Raw genomic sequence first — 18,909 nt, 5'->3', positions numbered from 1 at the left:
AGTATTGAGATCTTTAAACTTAAGTAAAAGTAGCAATAATTCAATGAAAAAATACTCCATTACAAGTAACAGTACTGCATTTAAAATGTTAAGTACTCATTATGCAAACTGCCCTCATATTTATCATAAATATATTACTGGAATCTAAATACTGATTTATTGACATGTACATGTGAGCAGCATATTAGAGTTGTCAACGCAGAGATAAGCTTTACAATTAATACTGTTGGATAGTATCATCTATAATTGCTATTTTATAAAGATTTTCCCATGTTTTACCTATAAAATATAGATCTGAAGAGTAGTTAGGAACTATAGCTGATTAATATATGTAGTGAAGTAAAAAGTACAATATTTCCTCTGAAATGTAGTGGAATAGAAGTACAAAGTAGTATCAAATGAAAATACTCAAGTAAAGTACAAGTACCTCAAAATTGTACTTAAGTAAAGTACTTGAGTAAATGTAGCTAATTAGTTACTTTCTCAGCACTGCCGAAAACATGTAAACACATGCGTTTACAAAATCCACAGCTGCTCCTGAAGGCAGCACTGCAAGGAAAAGTGTTGAAAAAACAATAACAAAAAAAAAGACACCACTTGACCAATCATAAATAAGCAGCGTGTTATGTTTATACAGCATAACATAGCTGACGATTAGTACATGACATTTTGAGTTAAGTTCACAGAGCATTAGATCGTTGCAGGCTTTGATATAATATGGTTGCAGGACTCATCAAACGGAAGTGCTCGAAATTACGAGGTACACTGAACGTGTCATGGAGATAAACAGACGCACAGCGTGTAGACAGCTGAAGGCGTCAACGTTACGAATCATTTAGCTAACCATATATATAATTAGTGTAAAGGTTTTGCTCTGTTTGCTGCATTTTTCGTCTCTGAAAAACCGCAGTGATATCCAGGTAAGAAAAGCTGACGTCATCGCCCTTGTGAGCCTACAGTAGCTCCTGTTAGCTAAAGTTTACCCTGCTGCTGAAGTTAGCTAAAGCTAACAGACGTTTGACCTCTGCCAGTTTCAGACGATTAGTCATGGTTGTCTTTATTTCTACAGAGTTAATGACCGGGGTCTAACAAGGCCTGTTATGAAGTGGTCAAACGTCTCCGTGGTGAACTTTGACATTTACGTGAATTTCTGTGCAGGGCTAGCTAAAGTTAGCTTCAACATACTGTTCCCTGAACTTCATAGAAGTGTGAGCGGTCATATTTCAGCAGCTGTAGATTATGTAAAGTGGGTGTAACCAGAGTTTTGTTTTTAAAGGACGGGTTCACAATTTTTCAAGTCTGTCTTAAAACAATGGTCAGGTTCCCAAATGAACACTGAAACAGGGTTTTTCTTGCTGTAATCATTCCTGCTGTTCATACATTAGAATATCCCTTCATAATACACTTGTAACGGGGGACAAAGCCTCTACAAGCCTCCTTCTGTGCAAAAATGTATTTAAAAGTTTATCTGAAGTTAATATGAAGCTTCAGCCGTCCAAATGAGTCAAATCGAGTAGATATCTTTCAACGTTACAGTCTTTTTAGTGCCAGAGTCCCTCTTTTGGTTGCTATACTTCCACCACAGCTCAACAGGGAAACTGTCTGAGGAAACACAAGACTTTAACTGTGGAAGATATTAACTTTATTTGGTTAACTCAGACTGCTGAACCCTCATATAAGCTTCAGATAAACATATTTTTGCAAAAAATGACTGTGTGGCCAGTCCTCAAGTGGTCACTGCAACGTTTTTTTCTAACAGAAAAGTTAATCTATACTCTACAATCAGTTATACATAAAATGGATTTATGTGAAACATAGACTTTATATAATAAGATCATTTTGAGATGTGCTAAATGTGAGTAGTTCAATGCAGGTTGGTCTTGATGGACCACTATCCAGATATGATCACTGAACATGCTTTTGGTGATTAACAGCAGTGTAATTGCACATCTATGATAACTTATTTAAAGTAATGTGACATAATCTGACTCTTAACCTGCAGTTTATTTCAGCTGCAAATCAGAGAAACCATCATTTTCACTTCAGCATTTTTTAAACACACTTCTCCCACCAACTCCAAACATCAGGAAATGACATACGCCACTGTACTGACCTCCCTCTCTGTCTGTCACAGTCTTTCTCTCTTATAGGCACACAGTCTCACTTAGACAGACACACAATATCAGGATGGTGTCATACAAGCGCCTGAACCCAGAGGATGTTCAGTTTTCCAGTGAAGTATTGTCAGTGGATCCCCGTCCTGTCCAAGAGGAAGTTTCAGTGAGTTCATATTGCATTATATCATATTTCTACATCTTTTGGTCTGTCAGTGAATTTAAGTCTTTGCTGCAGAAACTGTGTGCTGTGTCATCTGGCTGCAGATGTTTTGAGATGTTTCACAATCTGGATGTATTTGTCTCATTAATTTGTTAGAATTTGGTTTTTTGATTGTTATTTATTGTAGGTTGAGACTGAAACTTTATTCTTGGCTTTGGAAAGTGTAGTTGGCAAAACAATCTCACTACAAGGTCTGTACAGCAGGAGTGGGAACCTTTGAGAATCTCACGATTCGATTCAGAGTCGATTCTCGATTTAATGAGTAGAAAAGGCGACACTATTTTTAGGCTCTTAGTCCGGTACACTTTGTGCCAAACTATTCACTGGTTTCCTTAGTCCGATGAAATGTTATATGAAACATAACTGGCAGTTAAGATACATGGTCTTGATTAATGTCAGTGTCAGCAGGGGAGAGAGTGTTTTGATTTTAAAAAGTTAACTGGAAGCATCTTACAGTCTTCACGTTTGTCTTGCAAAGGTAATTATTTAGGCATTAAACCCAAAATGTACCCAATCCTTTCCTTTTTTGAAGACTGTCCAGTTGCTGCACTGCTCTTGCAATTGACTTCTGACTTTTTTTTCATTTTGTTTATATAAAAATGTTTTTTTGGCATTTTTGAACTGATTCAGAATTGTAGAAAATAAGAGTCATGATTCTTATGTGACTTGATTGTTTTTTTTCGACCCCTCCTATTTAGTAGCTGTTCTAAAGTCCTTAAAATGTTCAGAAAAATGGGAATTTGAACGTTTAGTATTCCATGACAATTAGATATACTCCATCAGCTGAGGAAGACTGTGTGATACGACTGAAAGCTCAAGAACAGTTACTAAATGGACCTTGTTGTGAGATTTTTTTTTTCAAGTTCTTATATGGTTTTGGATTGTTCTAGGATGTGGTCTTCTCATCAGTTTTGTTTATTGCATTGTTTTTGAGTCTAATTTTTAGATATTTTATGTTGTGTCATTGCTGCATATATTCAACTAAACTGAAAAGTAGATTATTAGACTCAATAAAGCTTTATTCATTAAACGACTTTTCCCTCATCATGGTTACCCTGACTGGAAAAAAAATCAACATTTTCAACATATTTTTTTACAGTGTAAGGGACTAGTCTAGTTCCTGTTGATGGATTTCTTTTCTGAGTGTGATATCTGATTTCCCTGCTGTGTCTCAAGGTGCCGGAGCAAGAAGAAGCCACTTTGCTTCCACGCAGGCTGTCATGTTCTGTCACCACAGGCGTCCTGGTGATTGGCTGCCTGCTGCTGCTCCTCTGTGGAGGCTGGCTCCTAGGCACCATGTTCTGGTTGCACAGTCCCTCCAACCAACAGCCACATAAACCCCCAGCACCGGCCCCGGCACCAACACCAGACTCTCTGAACAACACTGCGGCTGCCTCCCGCCGAGAAGCTTGCAGTTTAATCCCTGAGGCGTGGAGGTTTGATTGCTATCCTGAAAGAGGAGCCGTTGTTACCAGAGAGTTGTGTGAAGCGAGGAACTGTTGCTTTATCCCCGCATCTTCTCCCGCCTCCTCTGCCACCCGCCCGTCAGGGAAAAACGGTATCCCTTGGTGTTTCTATCCTCCCGATTTCCCCTCCTACTCGCTCAAGTCAATAAAGGGCACGTTACTGGGACAGAAAGGTGCGCTTGTGAAGAAGGTGAAGACCTACTACCCAGGAGACATTCTCACTCTGGAGGTGGACATACGTCATGAGACAGACACTCGGCTACGTGTCAGGGTGAGTACAGTGCTCACATGATAATCTGATAATCATACAGCAATAGTTTCTGTTTTCGCACAAGAACGATGACTTTAAGCATCATAAATGATCTAGCATGTATTTAAGGAACATGTACATCAACCCATTAAGCAGGTGAGCAGACAACACAGATCACATTCACAGCTGTACCCTTTTTGTAGTACTTGTGTAAGACAAACAAGATCTATCTGTGATATGTAATCTTTTGATTAAACAGTGTGGGTGTATATTATAGGTCAGTTGATTAAATGTTTATAACATAACAATGCAAATTTTCTGGTCTGTAACTCGATTACAAAGTTTTTTTTCCCCCCACATTTCTCAATCTAGATTACCGACCCTTCGAGTTCACGTTTTGAAGTTCCAATCTCTGTTCCCACCGTCACCAAGAAGGCTGAAAATCCAGAATACGTTGTGGAGATTTCTAAGGAGCCGTTTGGCCTCATTGTGAAGAGGAGCTCTACAGGAGCCGTGCTGTAAGTTTTAGCTACATTTGATCGGATTAGAGGAAAGGACCACGGTCAGAGTTAGACAGATATTGTATACTAAAAATGTACAACTTGCACTATAACATTAAATGTCTGTCCAACCGTTTCCTGTCAGTCTGAACACCACAGTGGCTCCTCTCTTCTATGCGGATCAGTTTCTCCAGTTCTCCACCTCCCTGCCCAGTCAGTTCATCTACGGCCTGGGGGAGCACCGCTCCACCTTTCTGCATGACGTTCACTGGAACACGCTCACCATGTGGGCCAGAGATGTGCCTCCGATGGTAATGAAAGTCTTGTTTATGTCATTGTTCTGCTTGTAGTTATAATATTTTAGCCACAGACACAGATATGTGCTCCTCACTGGTTTCAGCATCTGACAGGTTTTACAGATTTATGAGTGTGCAGTTCACTTTTGTGCAAGTAGTATGAAATGAATTATAGTGTTCTTGTGTTGCTCTTTACCACGTAGGAACAGACAAACCTGTATGGAGCTCATCCTTTTTACCTGGCAATAGAGGAAGGAGGGATCGCATATCATGGCTTCTTCCTGCTGAACAGCAATGCGATGGGTCAGTCTGCTAGTCGCCCTGTCGCTTCCACTTCTGGTTTCTCCACGTGCAATAATACACATGATAGCTGGAATCAGTGCACAGCAGCAACAGAAATGTAGCTGATTCTTACAGTTTCACAACTGTTCAGATGACAACATTAAGCAATTTAACAAAAACAGAAGTTGCATGTGGCGGTTAATGCGATTCATTTCTGTGGTGTGACAGCAGCGTGACTGCAGCACCATTAGATATTAACTTTCCTCTATTGTATAAAGGAGGAAATTTAGAGGTCATGTTTTATTTTAACTAACAAAGCTAACGAGCGTGCACACTTTATCAAAGCTGAACACTTGTCATCCACTGCCATCAACAAAAAAACTGTTGAAAATGTAATGATATAACGCAGATCTTTGTACTTTCTTGTTTCCACACAGGAGCAACAATCAGCTGCTCTGTTCTGTTCATTTTATTCTCAGCTACTCCTTGTAGCCCATGTAGTGGTTTTCCTTGCTTTGTTGCTTCAGGTGTATCTCATTAGTCTTGATTATAGCTTAGTATGATTTTCCTGTAATAAATGTTTCATCAGTGGTTTTTTTCTGTTTGATCAGATGTGGCCCTTCAGCCTGCCCCGGCCCTCACCTGGCGCTCTATTGGTGGAATCCTTGACTTCTACGTTTTCCTTGGTCCTGATCCCGGTTCAGTGATTGGACAGTATATGGAAGTCATTGGTCAGTAAGAGTTTGCTGTTACGTGGGCACGTGGGAATGTTCTCTACTGCAGCTGCATGATCGTAAACCGTTTTTACGCAACATATATTTCACTCCAACTGTTTACTTAAAGAGATTTCAGTCACTCTAAGGTGCTCCTGTTGAACTGTTGCCACATTACATCCTGAATAAAGTGACCATGAACAAACAAACCAGGGTAGATGTAAATAGCGATATTGAAAACTTCACCCTGTTAAAGGATAAGGCTGGTGCTATTCCATATTTTGCTCATAGTCAACAAATCCCATGAAAAGAACACTGTAGTTTATTTTGATTTGAACCCACATCCACCGTCCTCCTGCTACAAAAATACTCTCTAGAGCGCCAAATGTGTTTTAATCCTCACCCAACAAATGCACCATTTATTCCTTTTACAGTAACATTTGATAAAACTACAGTAAAATGCCAAACTGCTTTAAGAAAACACTGTGCCTTATTCAAAAATGAAATTATATTTTTGGTTTGTTTTTAAAGATTTACATCTGTAGGAGGGGCACATTGGCACATTGTGCTACAGACAAGTGTGGGAAATCATAAAGTACTGAGACAAGATCTAAAATATTGTTGGTTTTGGCCTTTTTATGAGGTTTGCTGACCTTAAGAATAATGTCAGCTTTGTCCTTTTAAGTAACTGTTTGCTCCCTCCTCTTCCTCTCCTTCTAAGTAGAGTTTATTCACCACCACATTTGACTTAAATAGCTGTAAAACCCATAACACCTTTTTTTTATATAAGTAAAGGTAAAAGATGAATAGATTCAATACTATCTACAGAACATTTATGGACTGATGTTGCAGTTATATGTGAAGGTTTTCAATTTTGATTAACACTCTCTGGACAGCCTGAATCCGTATGAATTATGGCAATTTGACACAGAAACTGAGAAAAGTAGTTAAATGCTCTACAGACCACTGGCCTGCAGGTTGCTATTTATACATATTTTTTGGTATTTATCTGTGTTCAGTGTAATCAGTTCTGTCACCCTCAATTTAAGCATTTTCCCTCTGATATCTCCCTCCATCTGGTCACAGGCTACCCAGCGATGCCTATTTACTGGGCTTTAGGCTACCATCTCTGTCGGTGGGGGTTTAACTCAAGCGAATCCACCTGGAACATTGTCAAGAGCTTGAGGAAGTATGGGATACCTCAGGTAAACTTGAATCAGCAGACTGAGCGTTTAAATTCAGTGTTCATTTTGAATTTTAAGTTATTTTCTGTTGTATTCTGTGTTTCTTTGCAGGACGTCCAGTGGAATGATATCGACTACATGGAGCAATTTTTGGACTTCACTTTTGACCAAACAAATTTTGCCACACTGCCTGACCTGGTCAAAGACCTGCACGCTCATGACCAGCGCTACGTGATGATCCTGGTACAAAGGAGTGTGCACTTGCTTTCATATGTGTTGCTTCTTGTTTTGCATGTCTGTATGTGACCGTTGTTTGTCACCCTGCAGGATCCGGGTATCAGTAGCACTCAGCCTGAGGGATCATACTGGCCGTATGATGAAGGACTGAGGAGAGACGTTTTCATTAAAGATGCTGAAGGAAAAACACTTATTGGGAAGGTGAGACACAAGTCCCCACTTACCCACTTACTACTCAACTGCTTGTCTTTGGTTTTCAGAAGGAAACGTGTAGTGTGTTTTACAGAAGAAAATCTCAATCCCTCCTTCCAGGTGTGGCCTGGTCTGACAGCATATCCTGATTTCTCTAATGATGAGACACATGAATGGTGGTACGAAAACCTTCAGAAGTTCCATGAGAAGGTGCCGTTTGATGGATTATGGATTGTAAGTATGGAAATGGGAGACATTATTTAAAGGACCAGTGTGTAGAATTTAGTGGCATCTAGCGGAAAAGACTTGGCAGAAATGGAATATAATGTTCATAAGTATGTTTTAATCAGTGTATAATCCCATGAAAATAAGAATCGTTACCTTAGAATGAGCCCTTTATATCTATATAGGGAGCAGGTCCTCTTCTACAGAGCCCGCTATGTTTCTACAGTAGCCCAGAAAGGACAAACCAAACACTGGCTCTAGAGAGGGCCTTTTATGTGAGTTTCATGGTCACCGCAGGTTCTCCTGCACGCTTGAAAGGGGAAGGGGAGGGACATTCATTTGGTTGTAATCTGCAACCTCACCACTAGATGCCACTAAATTCTACACACTGGTCCTTTAATAACCGAGCAAGCTTGTTTTTAATGCCATTGTTGTAGTGCTTCTCAACAATTCATGATATCTTCTCCCTGATCTTTGTCTCATTCGTTTTAGGACATGAACGAGCCATCAAATTTCTTAGATGGGTCCACTAATGGATGTCCATCAAACAGTCTTGAAAATCCACCTTACACACCAGGTGGGAGACATGGAGCTCACACCACACAACCGTTACACAAACTCACAATTACAGAGTACACATGATTGTCAAAATGTAAAACTATGTCTTTTACCTTGTAGGTATACTAGGAGGTTTGCTGAGAGCCAAAACTGTGTGCGCATCTGCACAGCAGAAGCAGTCCACACACTATAACATGCACAGCCTGTATGGACTCATGGAAGCGAAGGCCTCTGCAAGGTTAGGACTTATAATGTGCACATGTGAAAAGAAATCAAATGCTATAAAAGTGTCTTTATTAACAAGACTAAGTCTACAGCCATGCTAGCTGCTCTGGGGACAGTGAATGTCGGTTGAGAATTTCATGGTAATCCAACCAATAGTTGCTGAGATATTTCAGTCTCGACCAACTGCTGCTAGCATGGCTAAAAAACTGAACAATTTGTCTTTGTTCTCTCCTTAAATCTTCTACTTGTCGGTCATCTGCTCTTGCTTTCTGTCCTCTTGTCCAGTGCTCTGAAGCGGATCGTGGCAAAGAGGCCTTTTGTGATCTCTCGCTCCACCTTCCCCAGTCAGGGGCTGTACTCTGGACACTGGCTGGGAGACAACAGGAGCCAGTGGAAAGACCTGTACACCTCTATAGCAGGTTAGATTCCAGACTTTAGATCACATAGATGTATTTTAAAAAATACAAACATGCTCTCACATACAAGTAATAGTGGATTCTAATATTAACATTTAAGTTCTCTGATCTTTATCGAGATATAATATATATATATATATTAACATTGAATTGACTCAAGCCAACTAAATGGTTCCTTCACATTGTTTCTTCTTCAAGTTCCAGGTGTCGCTTGTAGTGATGAACCCATTTTGAGCATCTTTTAGCCTCTTTAGCATTGTTTTGTTTTTTTTAGCCCACACATTTACTATATGGTGCTGTTTCACCGTTCTCATCAGCCACACTTCCAGCAGCAGCAGGCAGCAGTTTTCAGTAAAAATGCTCTGATAAACCAACTCTATACTACCCAACATCAAATGTCTGACAAAGTTAGTGACTAGCTGTTGAAGAAAAATGCTATCCACAGAGCTGAAGCTGTTTCACAAGGCAGTTACACTGTTCACTGTTCTTAGTTTAGCCAAGTACCTCCTTTCCATATTCTCCAAACATCACCTACCTTTCCTTTCTCTCCTTCAGGTATCCTGACCTTTAACCTTCTGGGCATCCCGTTGGTGGGAGCAGATATTTGTGGCTTCAGTGAGGAGCCACAGGAGGAACTCTGTGTCCGCTGGACGCAGGTGGGAGCTTTCTATCCCTTCATGCGCAACCATAACGCCATCAACATGAACGTAAGTATTTAACATCACTGCTCCAACTGCTCTGTTGTCTTTTTTCATAGTTTATTTCTTAAATATTTTATTTTTGAAATGTATTTTCAGCCCCAAGACCCAACAGCTTTCAGCCCTCAGGCTCGGCTCGCCATGAAGCAAGCGTTGCTGTTGCGCTATTCTCTCTTCCCACTCCTCTACACGCTCTTCCATCATGCGCACGTACACGGACACACTGTTGCACGGCCGATCATGTTTGAGTAAGTGAAGCACAAAAACACAGCATTGTATTCTTCATTTTTTTTATGTTTAATTTTACTGTTAAACAATAATTCTTTGATTTTATATTTCGGGTTGGCTGGGCAGATCCTTTGCTTTACATGTATTGTGTCTTTATTCGGGCAGCAACAATTACTCAGGAGAGACTGAATGCTGTTGTTGGGTACGCATACCCGGTATACCTTGCAGTCGATTGGTTAGGTTTAGACATAAGAAGTGAAATGATTAGGGTAAAATAGTAATATAAAAGAGTAGGGGCATTTAGTCTCTCCCCAGTTACTCTATTAATGAATCAGTCATTGAAAGAAAATCAACAATTTTGATAATCAATTAATTGTTGTTAATTAATTGTCGTTATTCAAATTCACCATTTCCAGCTTCTTTATTGTTAATTTTTGTTTCTTTTCTATATGTGATTGTAAACTAAACATTTTTTTTTACATTTAAAATACAATTCTTTGAAGTTTTCTAAAGGATTTATCGAGAAAATAATCGATCGGATTAATTGATAATGAAAATAATCATTTGTTGCATCTCCAGTCTTTATGTGTCTTGTATGTATTCAACAGGTTCCCAAAAGATATAAGAACCTATGGGATTGACAAACAGTTCCTGTGGGGGAAGAGTTTATTGGTGACACCGGTGTTGGATCCTGGCGTCGACTACGTGGATGGTTACTTCCCAGCGGGTCTGTGGTATGACTACTACACGGTAAGACCCACACTCGGCATTCAGTACACACATTATATACGCTGTTGTATGAGCTGGGAATGAAATGCTGTAAACTGTGTACTCATACACCAACGTGTGCTCCTCTTCTATCCAGGGCGACGTTTTGAACAGTAAAGGTGAAGAGACGCGACTCGTAGCACCTCTAGAGAAGATCAACCTGCATTTGCGTGAAGGATCTGTTATACCAACACAGGTAAGTCAGATTCTTGGATAAATTTACATTGTTTATGTATTTTTTCTGATAGATTTTAGAAGTGGTTTACCAAACTTGACACGAGAGTAAAGTACTTGCACCAGCTGATAAAACAAAGCATGTACAGTATTTGAGAAAAAAAATTGTGAAAAATTCCTGTTAAAACTTCTTCATATATCTTTTTTGCATTTGTCAAACAGTCCCAAACCAAAAGATGATCAGTTTACTATCATTATGACAAAGAAAAGTATTAAATCATCACATATGAGAAGCTTAAACCAGCAAATATTTGGCATTTTTGATTAAAAAATGACTGAAATGATTATTCGATTATTAAATAGTTGAAGATTAATTCTCTGTCGATCGACTAATCGTTGTAGCTTTATACGACAGGATTTGTCAAGACTGTTTCTTTCACAGGAAGTGATTCCATTGAAAACTATTTTGTCTTTGACCTCTGTGCGATTTTCCTGAGCAAACGGGATGTTGTTTCTGGAGAGAGATGTTGAGTTTTTTCCAATTTTTTTCAACATTTTGAGCTCTGCAAATGAAATTCCATTCAACTGCATTGAGTTTGGTTGGAGGCAGAAATCTCAGAAGCAGACATTTCAAAATCTATACACATAAAAGCTCATTTCTCTGTGTGGTAATTAACCACTAGAGATAAGTCAGAAAATTGGTAAAAAAGATAAAATTGTTGGGATTTTTTTGTATTTTGGGTGAACTGACCCTTTAAGATGTTTTAAGTGAACTGGCTAAAACTTTAAAACCACATTTCAAATGTTCTAGAGAAACAAGAATATTGGTCACACCTGATATTTGGATCTGACTTGTGAACATTTGCTAAATTTTGTAACGTAATGTTTGCTGACCTCACACGCAGGAGCCCAACGTGACCCTGTGGGTGAGCAGTGGTCAGCCTCTCCACCTCGTCTGTGCTCTCTCTGATGATGGCTCAGCCAGTGGAGATCTGTTCTGGGATGACGGAGAGACCATCGACACCTACGAGAACAACCAGTACGCCTACATCACCTTCAACGTCACTCAGGTGTTCACACTCGTCTGTTTTTACTCTCAGTATCTGTCACTGCCTGCTTCCATCCGGCTTTGTCTCATTACTCACATTTCCCATTTCTTAACTAAATGGATCTAGTTGTGGGGTATCTGTGTAGATGAAAAGAACAGAGCAATGCATTCTGGTCTACTGAGTCCAGGTCTCGTTGGTAGAAATTGGGGTTTCTTGAGAGAAGCTCTTGGATTCTCTTACTGATGTGGTTTCAGATAATCAAAAGTCTTTCAACGAGAATTGTTGCCGTGCTGCAAATAAATTCACATCACATTGTGTACATTTGGCCTCCAGGAGTCCGAGCAGTGACTAAATGAACCCAGACGTTAATTTATTATTAATTAATATCTAATGTTGGGTCACTGTTCTTTAAAACATGTCTTGCCATAAAACTCACACTCGTCCATCTGCTTATTATATAGAAAGTGATGACATCACAGGTGCTCCACAGCAACGTGGAGGCCACATACATCACGGTGAAGTCGGCGACCTTCTACGGCGTGAAGCAGGAACCAAGCAGAGTGCTGGTGAACTCCCAAGATGCACCGTTCACCTACAGAGTCAATCAGGTGAGGCGAGGGTCAGAGGTCGTGTTAGTTATTCACGCTCAGTCGCTCAGGCTCGATGGAGATCTTGCATCTGGTGAAACATAAAAGATAAAAGCCAATATTGTTAGTTTCGCTTTTACATTTCAACCTTGAAAGAAAGCAAAGAATCACACACATTGTCCATCACTTGTTCTCACTTTATTGACGACATTTCAGTCTTCAGATCTTTATCAGGCAAAATTAATAGAGACAAACAGCAGGGAAAAAAGCTGCCAATCAGAGGACACCTGCAACACTTGGTATGCATGTAAATCAAGGTCAATGAGCACTAAATATAAAGAAACATGATAATGAGCTCTTCCAGTTGTAAAAAAGAAATATAATAGAAAGTAGGAAAACATCAGACAATAAGGTCCTTTATGAACAAATCAGTCCCATTTTACACAATGTAGTCAATATTCTTTAAAAAGTAGAAAAAGACACTAAAAGCAATCTAACGATGGAAAAAAGCCTGATAATCAAAATGCTCCAAAATCATTCATATCAACAGGAGAAAATATACAAGATATATATGAAGAGAAATGTATCTTAACAAGAAGATCGATGAATATTGGAAGCATATAAACAGAGTTTGTTTTCTTTCCAAGTCAACAGTTTTTGCTTCTTGAGACTTCATGGTGTGCAAGAACTTACTAGAAACAGCTACTTCTCCATTTTTATAATATTAATTATTAATTGCATTAGTTGTATTTGTGTTTATGTTACCTGCTCGGTGACCACAGATGGAAATGATCTAGCTAGTAGCTAAACAATACATCTCTTTGTATGAGATTCATGTTTATAGATTTAATAAACTAAATTATTAATATCTATGAAGCTATGTAAGAGCAGACCCAGTTGAACTTGATTTAAAAGCGCGTTGATGTGTGCAGTTTGCATGTTTTTTATGCTTTTAGTTTACAGACTGAATAAATTCTTCGCGTTGAAATGATCTTTGTTTTTCTTTGTGTCTCTGCAGGTGTTGACGGTTACAAATCTGGGTCTGAACCTCAGTCACAACTTCACCATCAGCTGGATGTAAAGAATCAGATTTTGTTTCATTTGTTGGTTTTATTTTGTTGACGCCTATTGAAGCTGACACACAGAGCGCAGCCTGTCAGTATTAGCACAGTGATGTTTTTCACTGTTTTGGCTCTCTACTCTACACTGGATGATAAAGGGAACGATAACTGAGGTTAAAGTGTTAAAGTTCACGTCCATATCCGGTGAACAGTGCAGGAGAGTCAGCGCTTTAAACTTTATAGTTATTGTTTTCATTTCGTAAACAGCGTGCCGGAGTACAGAGCCAACACAAAACTGTCCATCCGTCAGGAGAGATGAGCAGATAAGACAAAGTGGAGGCGCTCTGGAGGGAGCGAGGTCGTGATCGTGTTCATCTTATTCATAGTTGCAACATCATCTTGAAGAGGCTTTGCACACAAAAGTGTTTCTTTGTGCAAAAACACGCTTATTAAACAACAAAACACAATCCAACGGTAGCCTCGACGCTGCTTTTAATATCTGTGCGGACATTTCATAAATGATAAATTATAGACGAACCGTCGGCTGATTTTAACCAAAAAGCTTGGCTTGGCCTTGTTACTAATTATTAGTTTTTATCTGTATATCAAATCTGTATTTTTAAAAATTGTCATCAGCAGAAGGATAAAGTGCAATGAATTACAGAGAGGATAATCTACTTTCCTGCAAATGTGACAAGAGTCTTATTAGAGTTCATGATGTAATATATTGTACATGTGTGAATGCAGTCGACAGCCTATTTTTGCACTAATTAGTCCTGCAGTAATTTATAGGTAGATACAGGTGCCTTATGATTCCTGTTTCTGTGTTTTTGAGCATCTCTGGGTTTGTTCCAGATGATCCTTTTTTTTTTTTCAGCTTTATGTTGTAAACATGTTTGCAATGCTGAAGACCATGGTACTGCTGTGCCTGACTGTGGCTTTAAATGGAAAATGATACCATTAGCAGCCATGAGGGTTCTTGTAAATATACTGTGAATTTTCTCAGCACTGATTTTCTGACAGAATGCAGTTTAAAAACTGAAGCCAGATGAACTTCTTGAGGCAGTTTAGTTACATTTTCAAGATTCATTCTGCTTAAATCTGACCATGATGCTGTGGACATCTGATATGAATGTCTAAAGGCTTTTCTCACAACACACACTAACTGAAAAGTTGCCAACTTTCAACTTTGGAAGATGCACTCAGTTGCTATTTCAGCGCTACACTCTTTCATATTAATAAGGTGGACACAGTATTAGAAATACCTCTAAGTATAATGCAATATAAGTCAACAGCACCACAACAGTTTGCAATATTTGAGTATTATTTTTTGTGTGATTGTTCAGATTTAATTATATGAACAATATGAAGAAATTGTTTTTTTCAGCACGTTACCAAAAATGATGATTGACACCTTTTAGCACAACAACAAGTGGAGAAAAAGAACATTTGTTGATTTCTAAACTTATGTCATGTTAAAGATTCAAGGCAAAGAAAAATCTTAGTTCTATTTTGTTTTTAATTGCAGATTTATAAGAACCAAGTTCCATTTATTTGAGCTCTGTTGTGATCAACAGATCATATTTGAATAAATAGTATTTTGAGCTTGCCTGCATTGGGATCTTGAACCTGAAGCACCGGAGCTCATGTGCCACTAGAGGACACAATTTCTCAGCACTGTGACGATTGTTGGTCTTATTTCTCATAACAGAAACTGTCATTTTCCTCATGGCGACAAAGGATTTGACTTCAGATACGTTTGTCAGCCTTAATTACTGAAAGAAACTAGGTTTTTTTTTGTGCTTTTCTGGTTTGAAACACAAGAGCAGAATGTTTTTAGGGATGAAACTGAATAACAAACGCTGTTCCCTCCCACTGCCTTCTGCATGAGACTTAAACTACAGTTTCAATGTAATATCTGTTTAACTGTAACATCTAATTGTCTCATCTTTTACCACCAACTAATCTAGAATAAATTACAACCCATGTGGACTGGCAAAATGTGTTGTTGATGTTTATCTGATATATTTTTGCATGGTTGCTATTTGAGCCATCAACAAGGTGGAAAATCTGGTTGTGTTTCTGCTTAAATTGACTAAAACTCTTTGTTTCCTGTCTAAAGAAATATATCACATTTCCCTCCTATTGTCTTCACAGCATCAGAGGTTCTTACTGGTTTCACCTCTTTTGTTCTCTCTTCCTGTTTTATGCTTTAAAAGATCATTAAAAGCGATTTCAGTCACAAAAATGTTAAGCTCAGCTTAGACGGTAAAGAAAAGGAAAAAACATCCTTCTTTACATGCACATTGCACATCACTTTGAGTCAGTTATAACAACACAGCAATCACCATAGTTAGGCCTTATTATCTCACATAATTCATATAAAACTTCTAGTTAAAAATCGCAGACATGTTCACATTTATATACTCAAAAAATTAACAGTCCTGGAGTGAATTACCCAAGTCAGGAAGTCCAGCGGAACATACTTCATGATTATCTTATGCCAGCCGGAGATAGTGGGAGTCTTACAGGAAATCCACTGAAGAAACATATTTCTACTTGTACAAAATGTCTTGAATTTTGTCTATGATGGTCCATAGCAATATGCACATTAGGAAGACCAAGGAGGAATCAAGTTCAAGCTCAGTTCCCCATTGCTCCCATTTAACCAGCTCTCCATCCATGTAAACCCAGTGCTTATGTAGATAGAGGAGTTTCAGGATGTCTGTAATTAAGATACACGGGTCGCCTGAGGACTGAGCTAAAATAGTTTGTGTCCTAAAAATATATATATATATATAAAATGTTATCTCCATAGAAACATACAAGGAAAGTAAACTGTGAAAGGAGCATTGTCGCTGAGCCAAAAACTGGATCTCATGAGTCATGACACCAAACAAGTATTCGACTGTCCCTAACACACACACACGCACACACACGCACACACAAGTGGCAGAAAGTGAAAGCAAATAGCGTGTCCCATATTCCCCTCTGATGGCGGGGGTTGAATTGTACTCCACTACTGATAAGCTGCATTCAGGATAGACATGTTTTTATTGGCTCTGTGCAAACGTTCACAGGCTAACTGTTTCCAGATGGCAGTTTGCGGAGGGCATATATATCATTCAACAGAGGGGGAGGAGAGAGCAGAAAGAGAGAGAGAGCGAGCAGCGGGGGTCTGTCAAAAGCATTCTGCTCTACTGACGAGGGCATTTCCTGTCTGGATTTGGGAGGATTAAGTATTTGTGCGTGGGGGGTGTTTGTGGGGTCGGCATGTGGAGAGAGGGACAAAGTACAGATCTTTTTTGGGGGGGATTCTGTGCATGTTGGATTTGCGTAACCATCCTCGTAATGCTAGTTAGGAAAACATGAAACAGATTTTTCAAGGCACACAGAGCTGAGAAAAACCATTGTTGCCAAATAGTGTTTCATTGGAGTTCTGAGGTTGGCTTGTTTTGTCATGTTGAGTCACATTTCTGTAGAACATTTCATACAGAAAACTTCCCAAACAACAAAAAAAAAACTGTTAAATATTGTTGTGAAATGAAATATGTTCAACTTCATTTAAAAATAAAATGGCTTTGGTATGTAATCAAGCATGAGGCTGTTATGGGTCATAAAAAGCTAAAAAAAAAAACAACCTTCCTTCTTTGTTTCTTTCCTTTTATTTTCACTCTGAAGCGTTCAAGTTAGTGGTCTGGGACAAAAGAGCACAACAAACCTAACTACAGCTCTTATGTGTGCATGTTTCACTGCTTCTATTCAGTCTATCAAGACCACCAGTTTTGTAAAGTGAGGTCACTTTTGGCGAGTTCTCACTTCCTGAGGAATATCTGAGTTAGATGTAGGTAATAATTAAGGGAAGAAATGTCACACATAGATGGTTCTATGTATTGTTTTATAAATGTGTAACTTCTTAAAGGGGAAACATTAAAAGCATGTTGGTGAACTAACATAAGGGGTTAAAAAAAAGCAATATTTCTGTAATAATCTGACACAAAAATGATTTTTAAGTCATCCTGTTGTTTCTTTTTACCACAGTAAAAAATGTGAGTACTTGTTAAATGTTGCAACAAATTCTTCAGTGAAAGCATTTGGAAGAAGAGATCGTCTGCACTCTTTAAAGTCTAAAGTCTTTCTATTAATCTGTACACCTACACACACCTATAGTCCTTGGATTTTGGTCTTCCTTTAAGGTGTGGTGAGGTCTGTCGCTTCATGATATGACTTACCTAGTCAAATATTTACTCTGTAATCAGATGGGATCCAGCTCCTTACTTTTCCTTTCTATTTGCTCTCAACTGTTTCATTTCTGCTCCAGTTGACATCATGTTTATGCAAAGTCTTTGTCTGTATGTTTCTGATTTGTAAACAAAAATTATTGTCTGCTTATCACAGAACCAAATTAGGCTTGGAAAGTCCAGAAAAATGTCCTCCAGATGACAGATTTCCTTGGTCTGCAGCTTTAATTCATCATTGGTGGTTGACGTTGTGTCCATTTATCTGTTCCAGCAATAACTTTAGCATCTAGCGGACAAACAGCAGCTGGATATGAATAAACTGATAGTTATTTCCACAGTGTAAGTATAGAAAAAACTTGTTTGACCCCTAACATAAAGAGGAAACTGATGATTCAGAGCATGTGGACTAATATGCGGTTGACAATGCCACTGTCACAGCACAAGAATACATCAATCAACCCTGAACGATACAATCATGTTAAACTAAAAAGCAGCAGGAAGTACATACTGGACCTCCGCCAAAGCTGTGCAATCCTACAATAACTGAAAATATTTAGGAAGCTTTAGTTTGTGAATCCAGATCTGCGTTACCACACACAGTGATAGACGGTTATGATTGGCTGACTGTGGCCATAAGTTTAGGACAAAACCTGGGAATGTCTAGGAATGTCTGGGAATATTAGAGCCCTTTAAACAGATTAATTTGCCAAAAGCCTGGAATAATAGATTTTTTTTTTAAATAATAGATATTAACAATAAATCAAATGGCTGTGTGCCATGAAAGTGATTTGAAATGACAAATAATTATTACACAACTCTGCATTTCTTCTCAATTCTACGAAGTGTTTTAGCGTCTTCCAGCTCTTTGTTTTGATTTTTACGGCTTGCAACATTTTGGTTCACTCTCACGGCTCTCATCAGAAACTCAACTCCTAATAAAAGCTAATTTTGCTGGAAGTGTGAATAGGCGACTCTTTGTTACACCGTTTGATGTATAAATTTTACAAGGTGACAATATGTCAGTGTTCACGACTTGGTACACTGCCGCCAAGTGGCCAAAAAATCAAAGAATACTGCTTTAAATAGTAACTTTAAACTGGTCAGACTAATTTTAAAGCTTCTATAATCAATACTTTTCATAACAACAATCAAATGACAATGTGTAATATCAGCGGCGTTGCTGTTAGTGATGAACCTACAGAGAATTATCAGCGACTCTGCA

At 38.7% G+C, this 18,909-nt stretch overlaps 1 protein-coding gene across 1 annotated transcript; it reads left to right on the top strand.

Annotated features, from left to right (window-relative positions):
- The first annotated feature begins 757 nt into the window (after window positions 1-757).
- gaa2 (alpha glucosidase 2) lies at window positions 758-15,447 on the top strand. Its single transcript, XM_042397157.1, has 21 exons — window positions 758-920; window positions 2,135-2,280; window positions 3,514-4,074; window positions 4,426-4,571; window positions 4,699-4,864; window positions 5,053-5,152; window positions 5,743-5,862; window positions 6,931-7,049; window positions 7,140-7,271; window positions 7,356-7,466; window positions 7,578-7,691; window positions 8,175-8,259; window positions 8,361-8,478; window positions 8,751-8,884; window positions 9,437-9,588; window positions 9,679-9,827; window positions 10,416-10,557; window positions 10,673-10,771; window positions 11,655-11,819; window positions 12,260-12,406; window positions 13,404-15,447. The coding sequence occupies exons 2-21, from the start codon at window positions 2,188-2,190 to the stop codon at window positions 13,464-13,466; spliced, it is 2,916 nt and encodes a 971-aa protein (XP_042253091.1). The 5' UTR covers window positions 758-920; window positions 2,135-2,187; the 3' UTR covers window positions 13,467-15,447.
- Window positions 15,448-18,909: the final 3,462 nt, after the last annotated feature.

The sequence above is a fragment of the Thunnus maccoyii genome, chromosome 2, assembly GCF_910596095.1.
Source record: "Thunnus maccoyii chromosome 2, fThuMac1.1, whole genome shotgun sequence".
In the NCBI taxonomy this organism is placed as follows: domain Eukaryota; kingdom Metazoa; phylum Chordata; class Actinopteri; order Scombriformes; family Scombridae; genus Thunnus; species Thunnus maccoyii.
The sequence above is the reverse complement of the archived record's forward strand: the minus strand, read 5'-3'. Positions and strand labels throughout refer to the sequence as shown.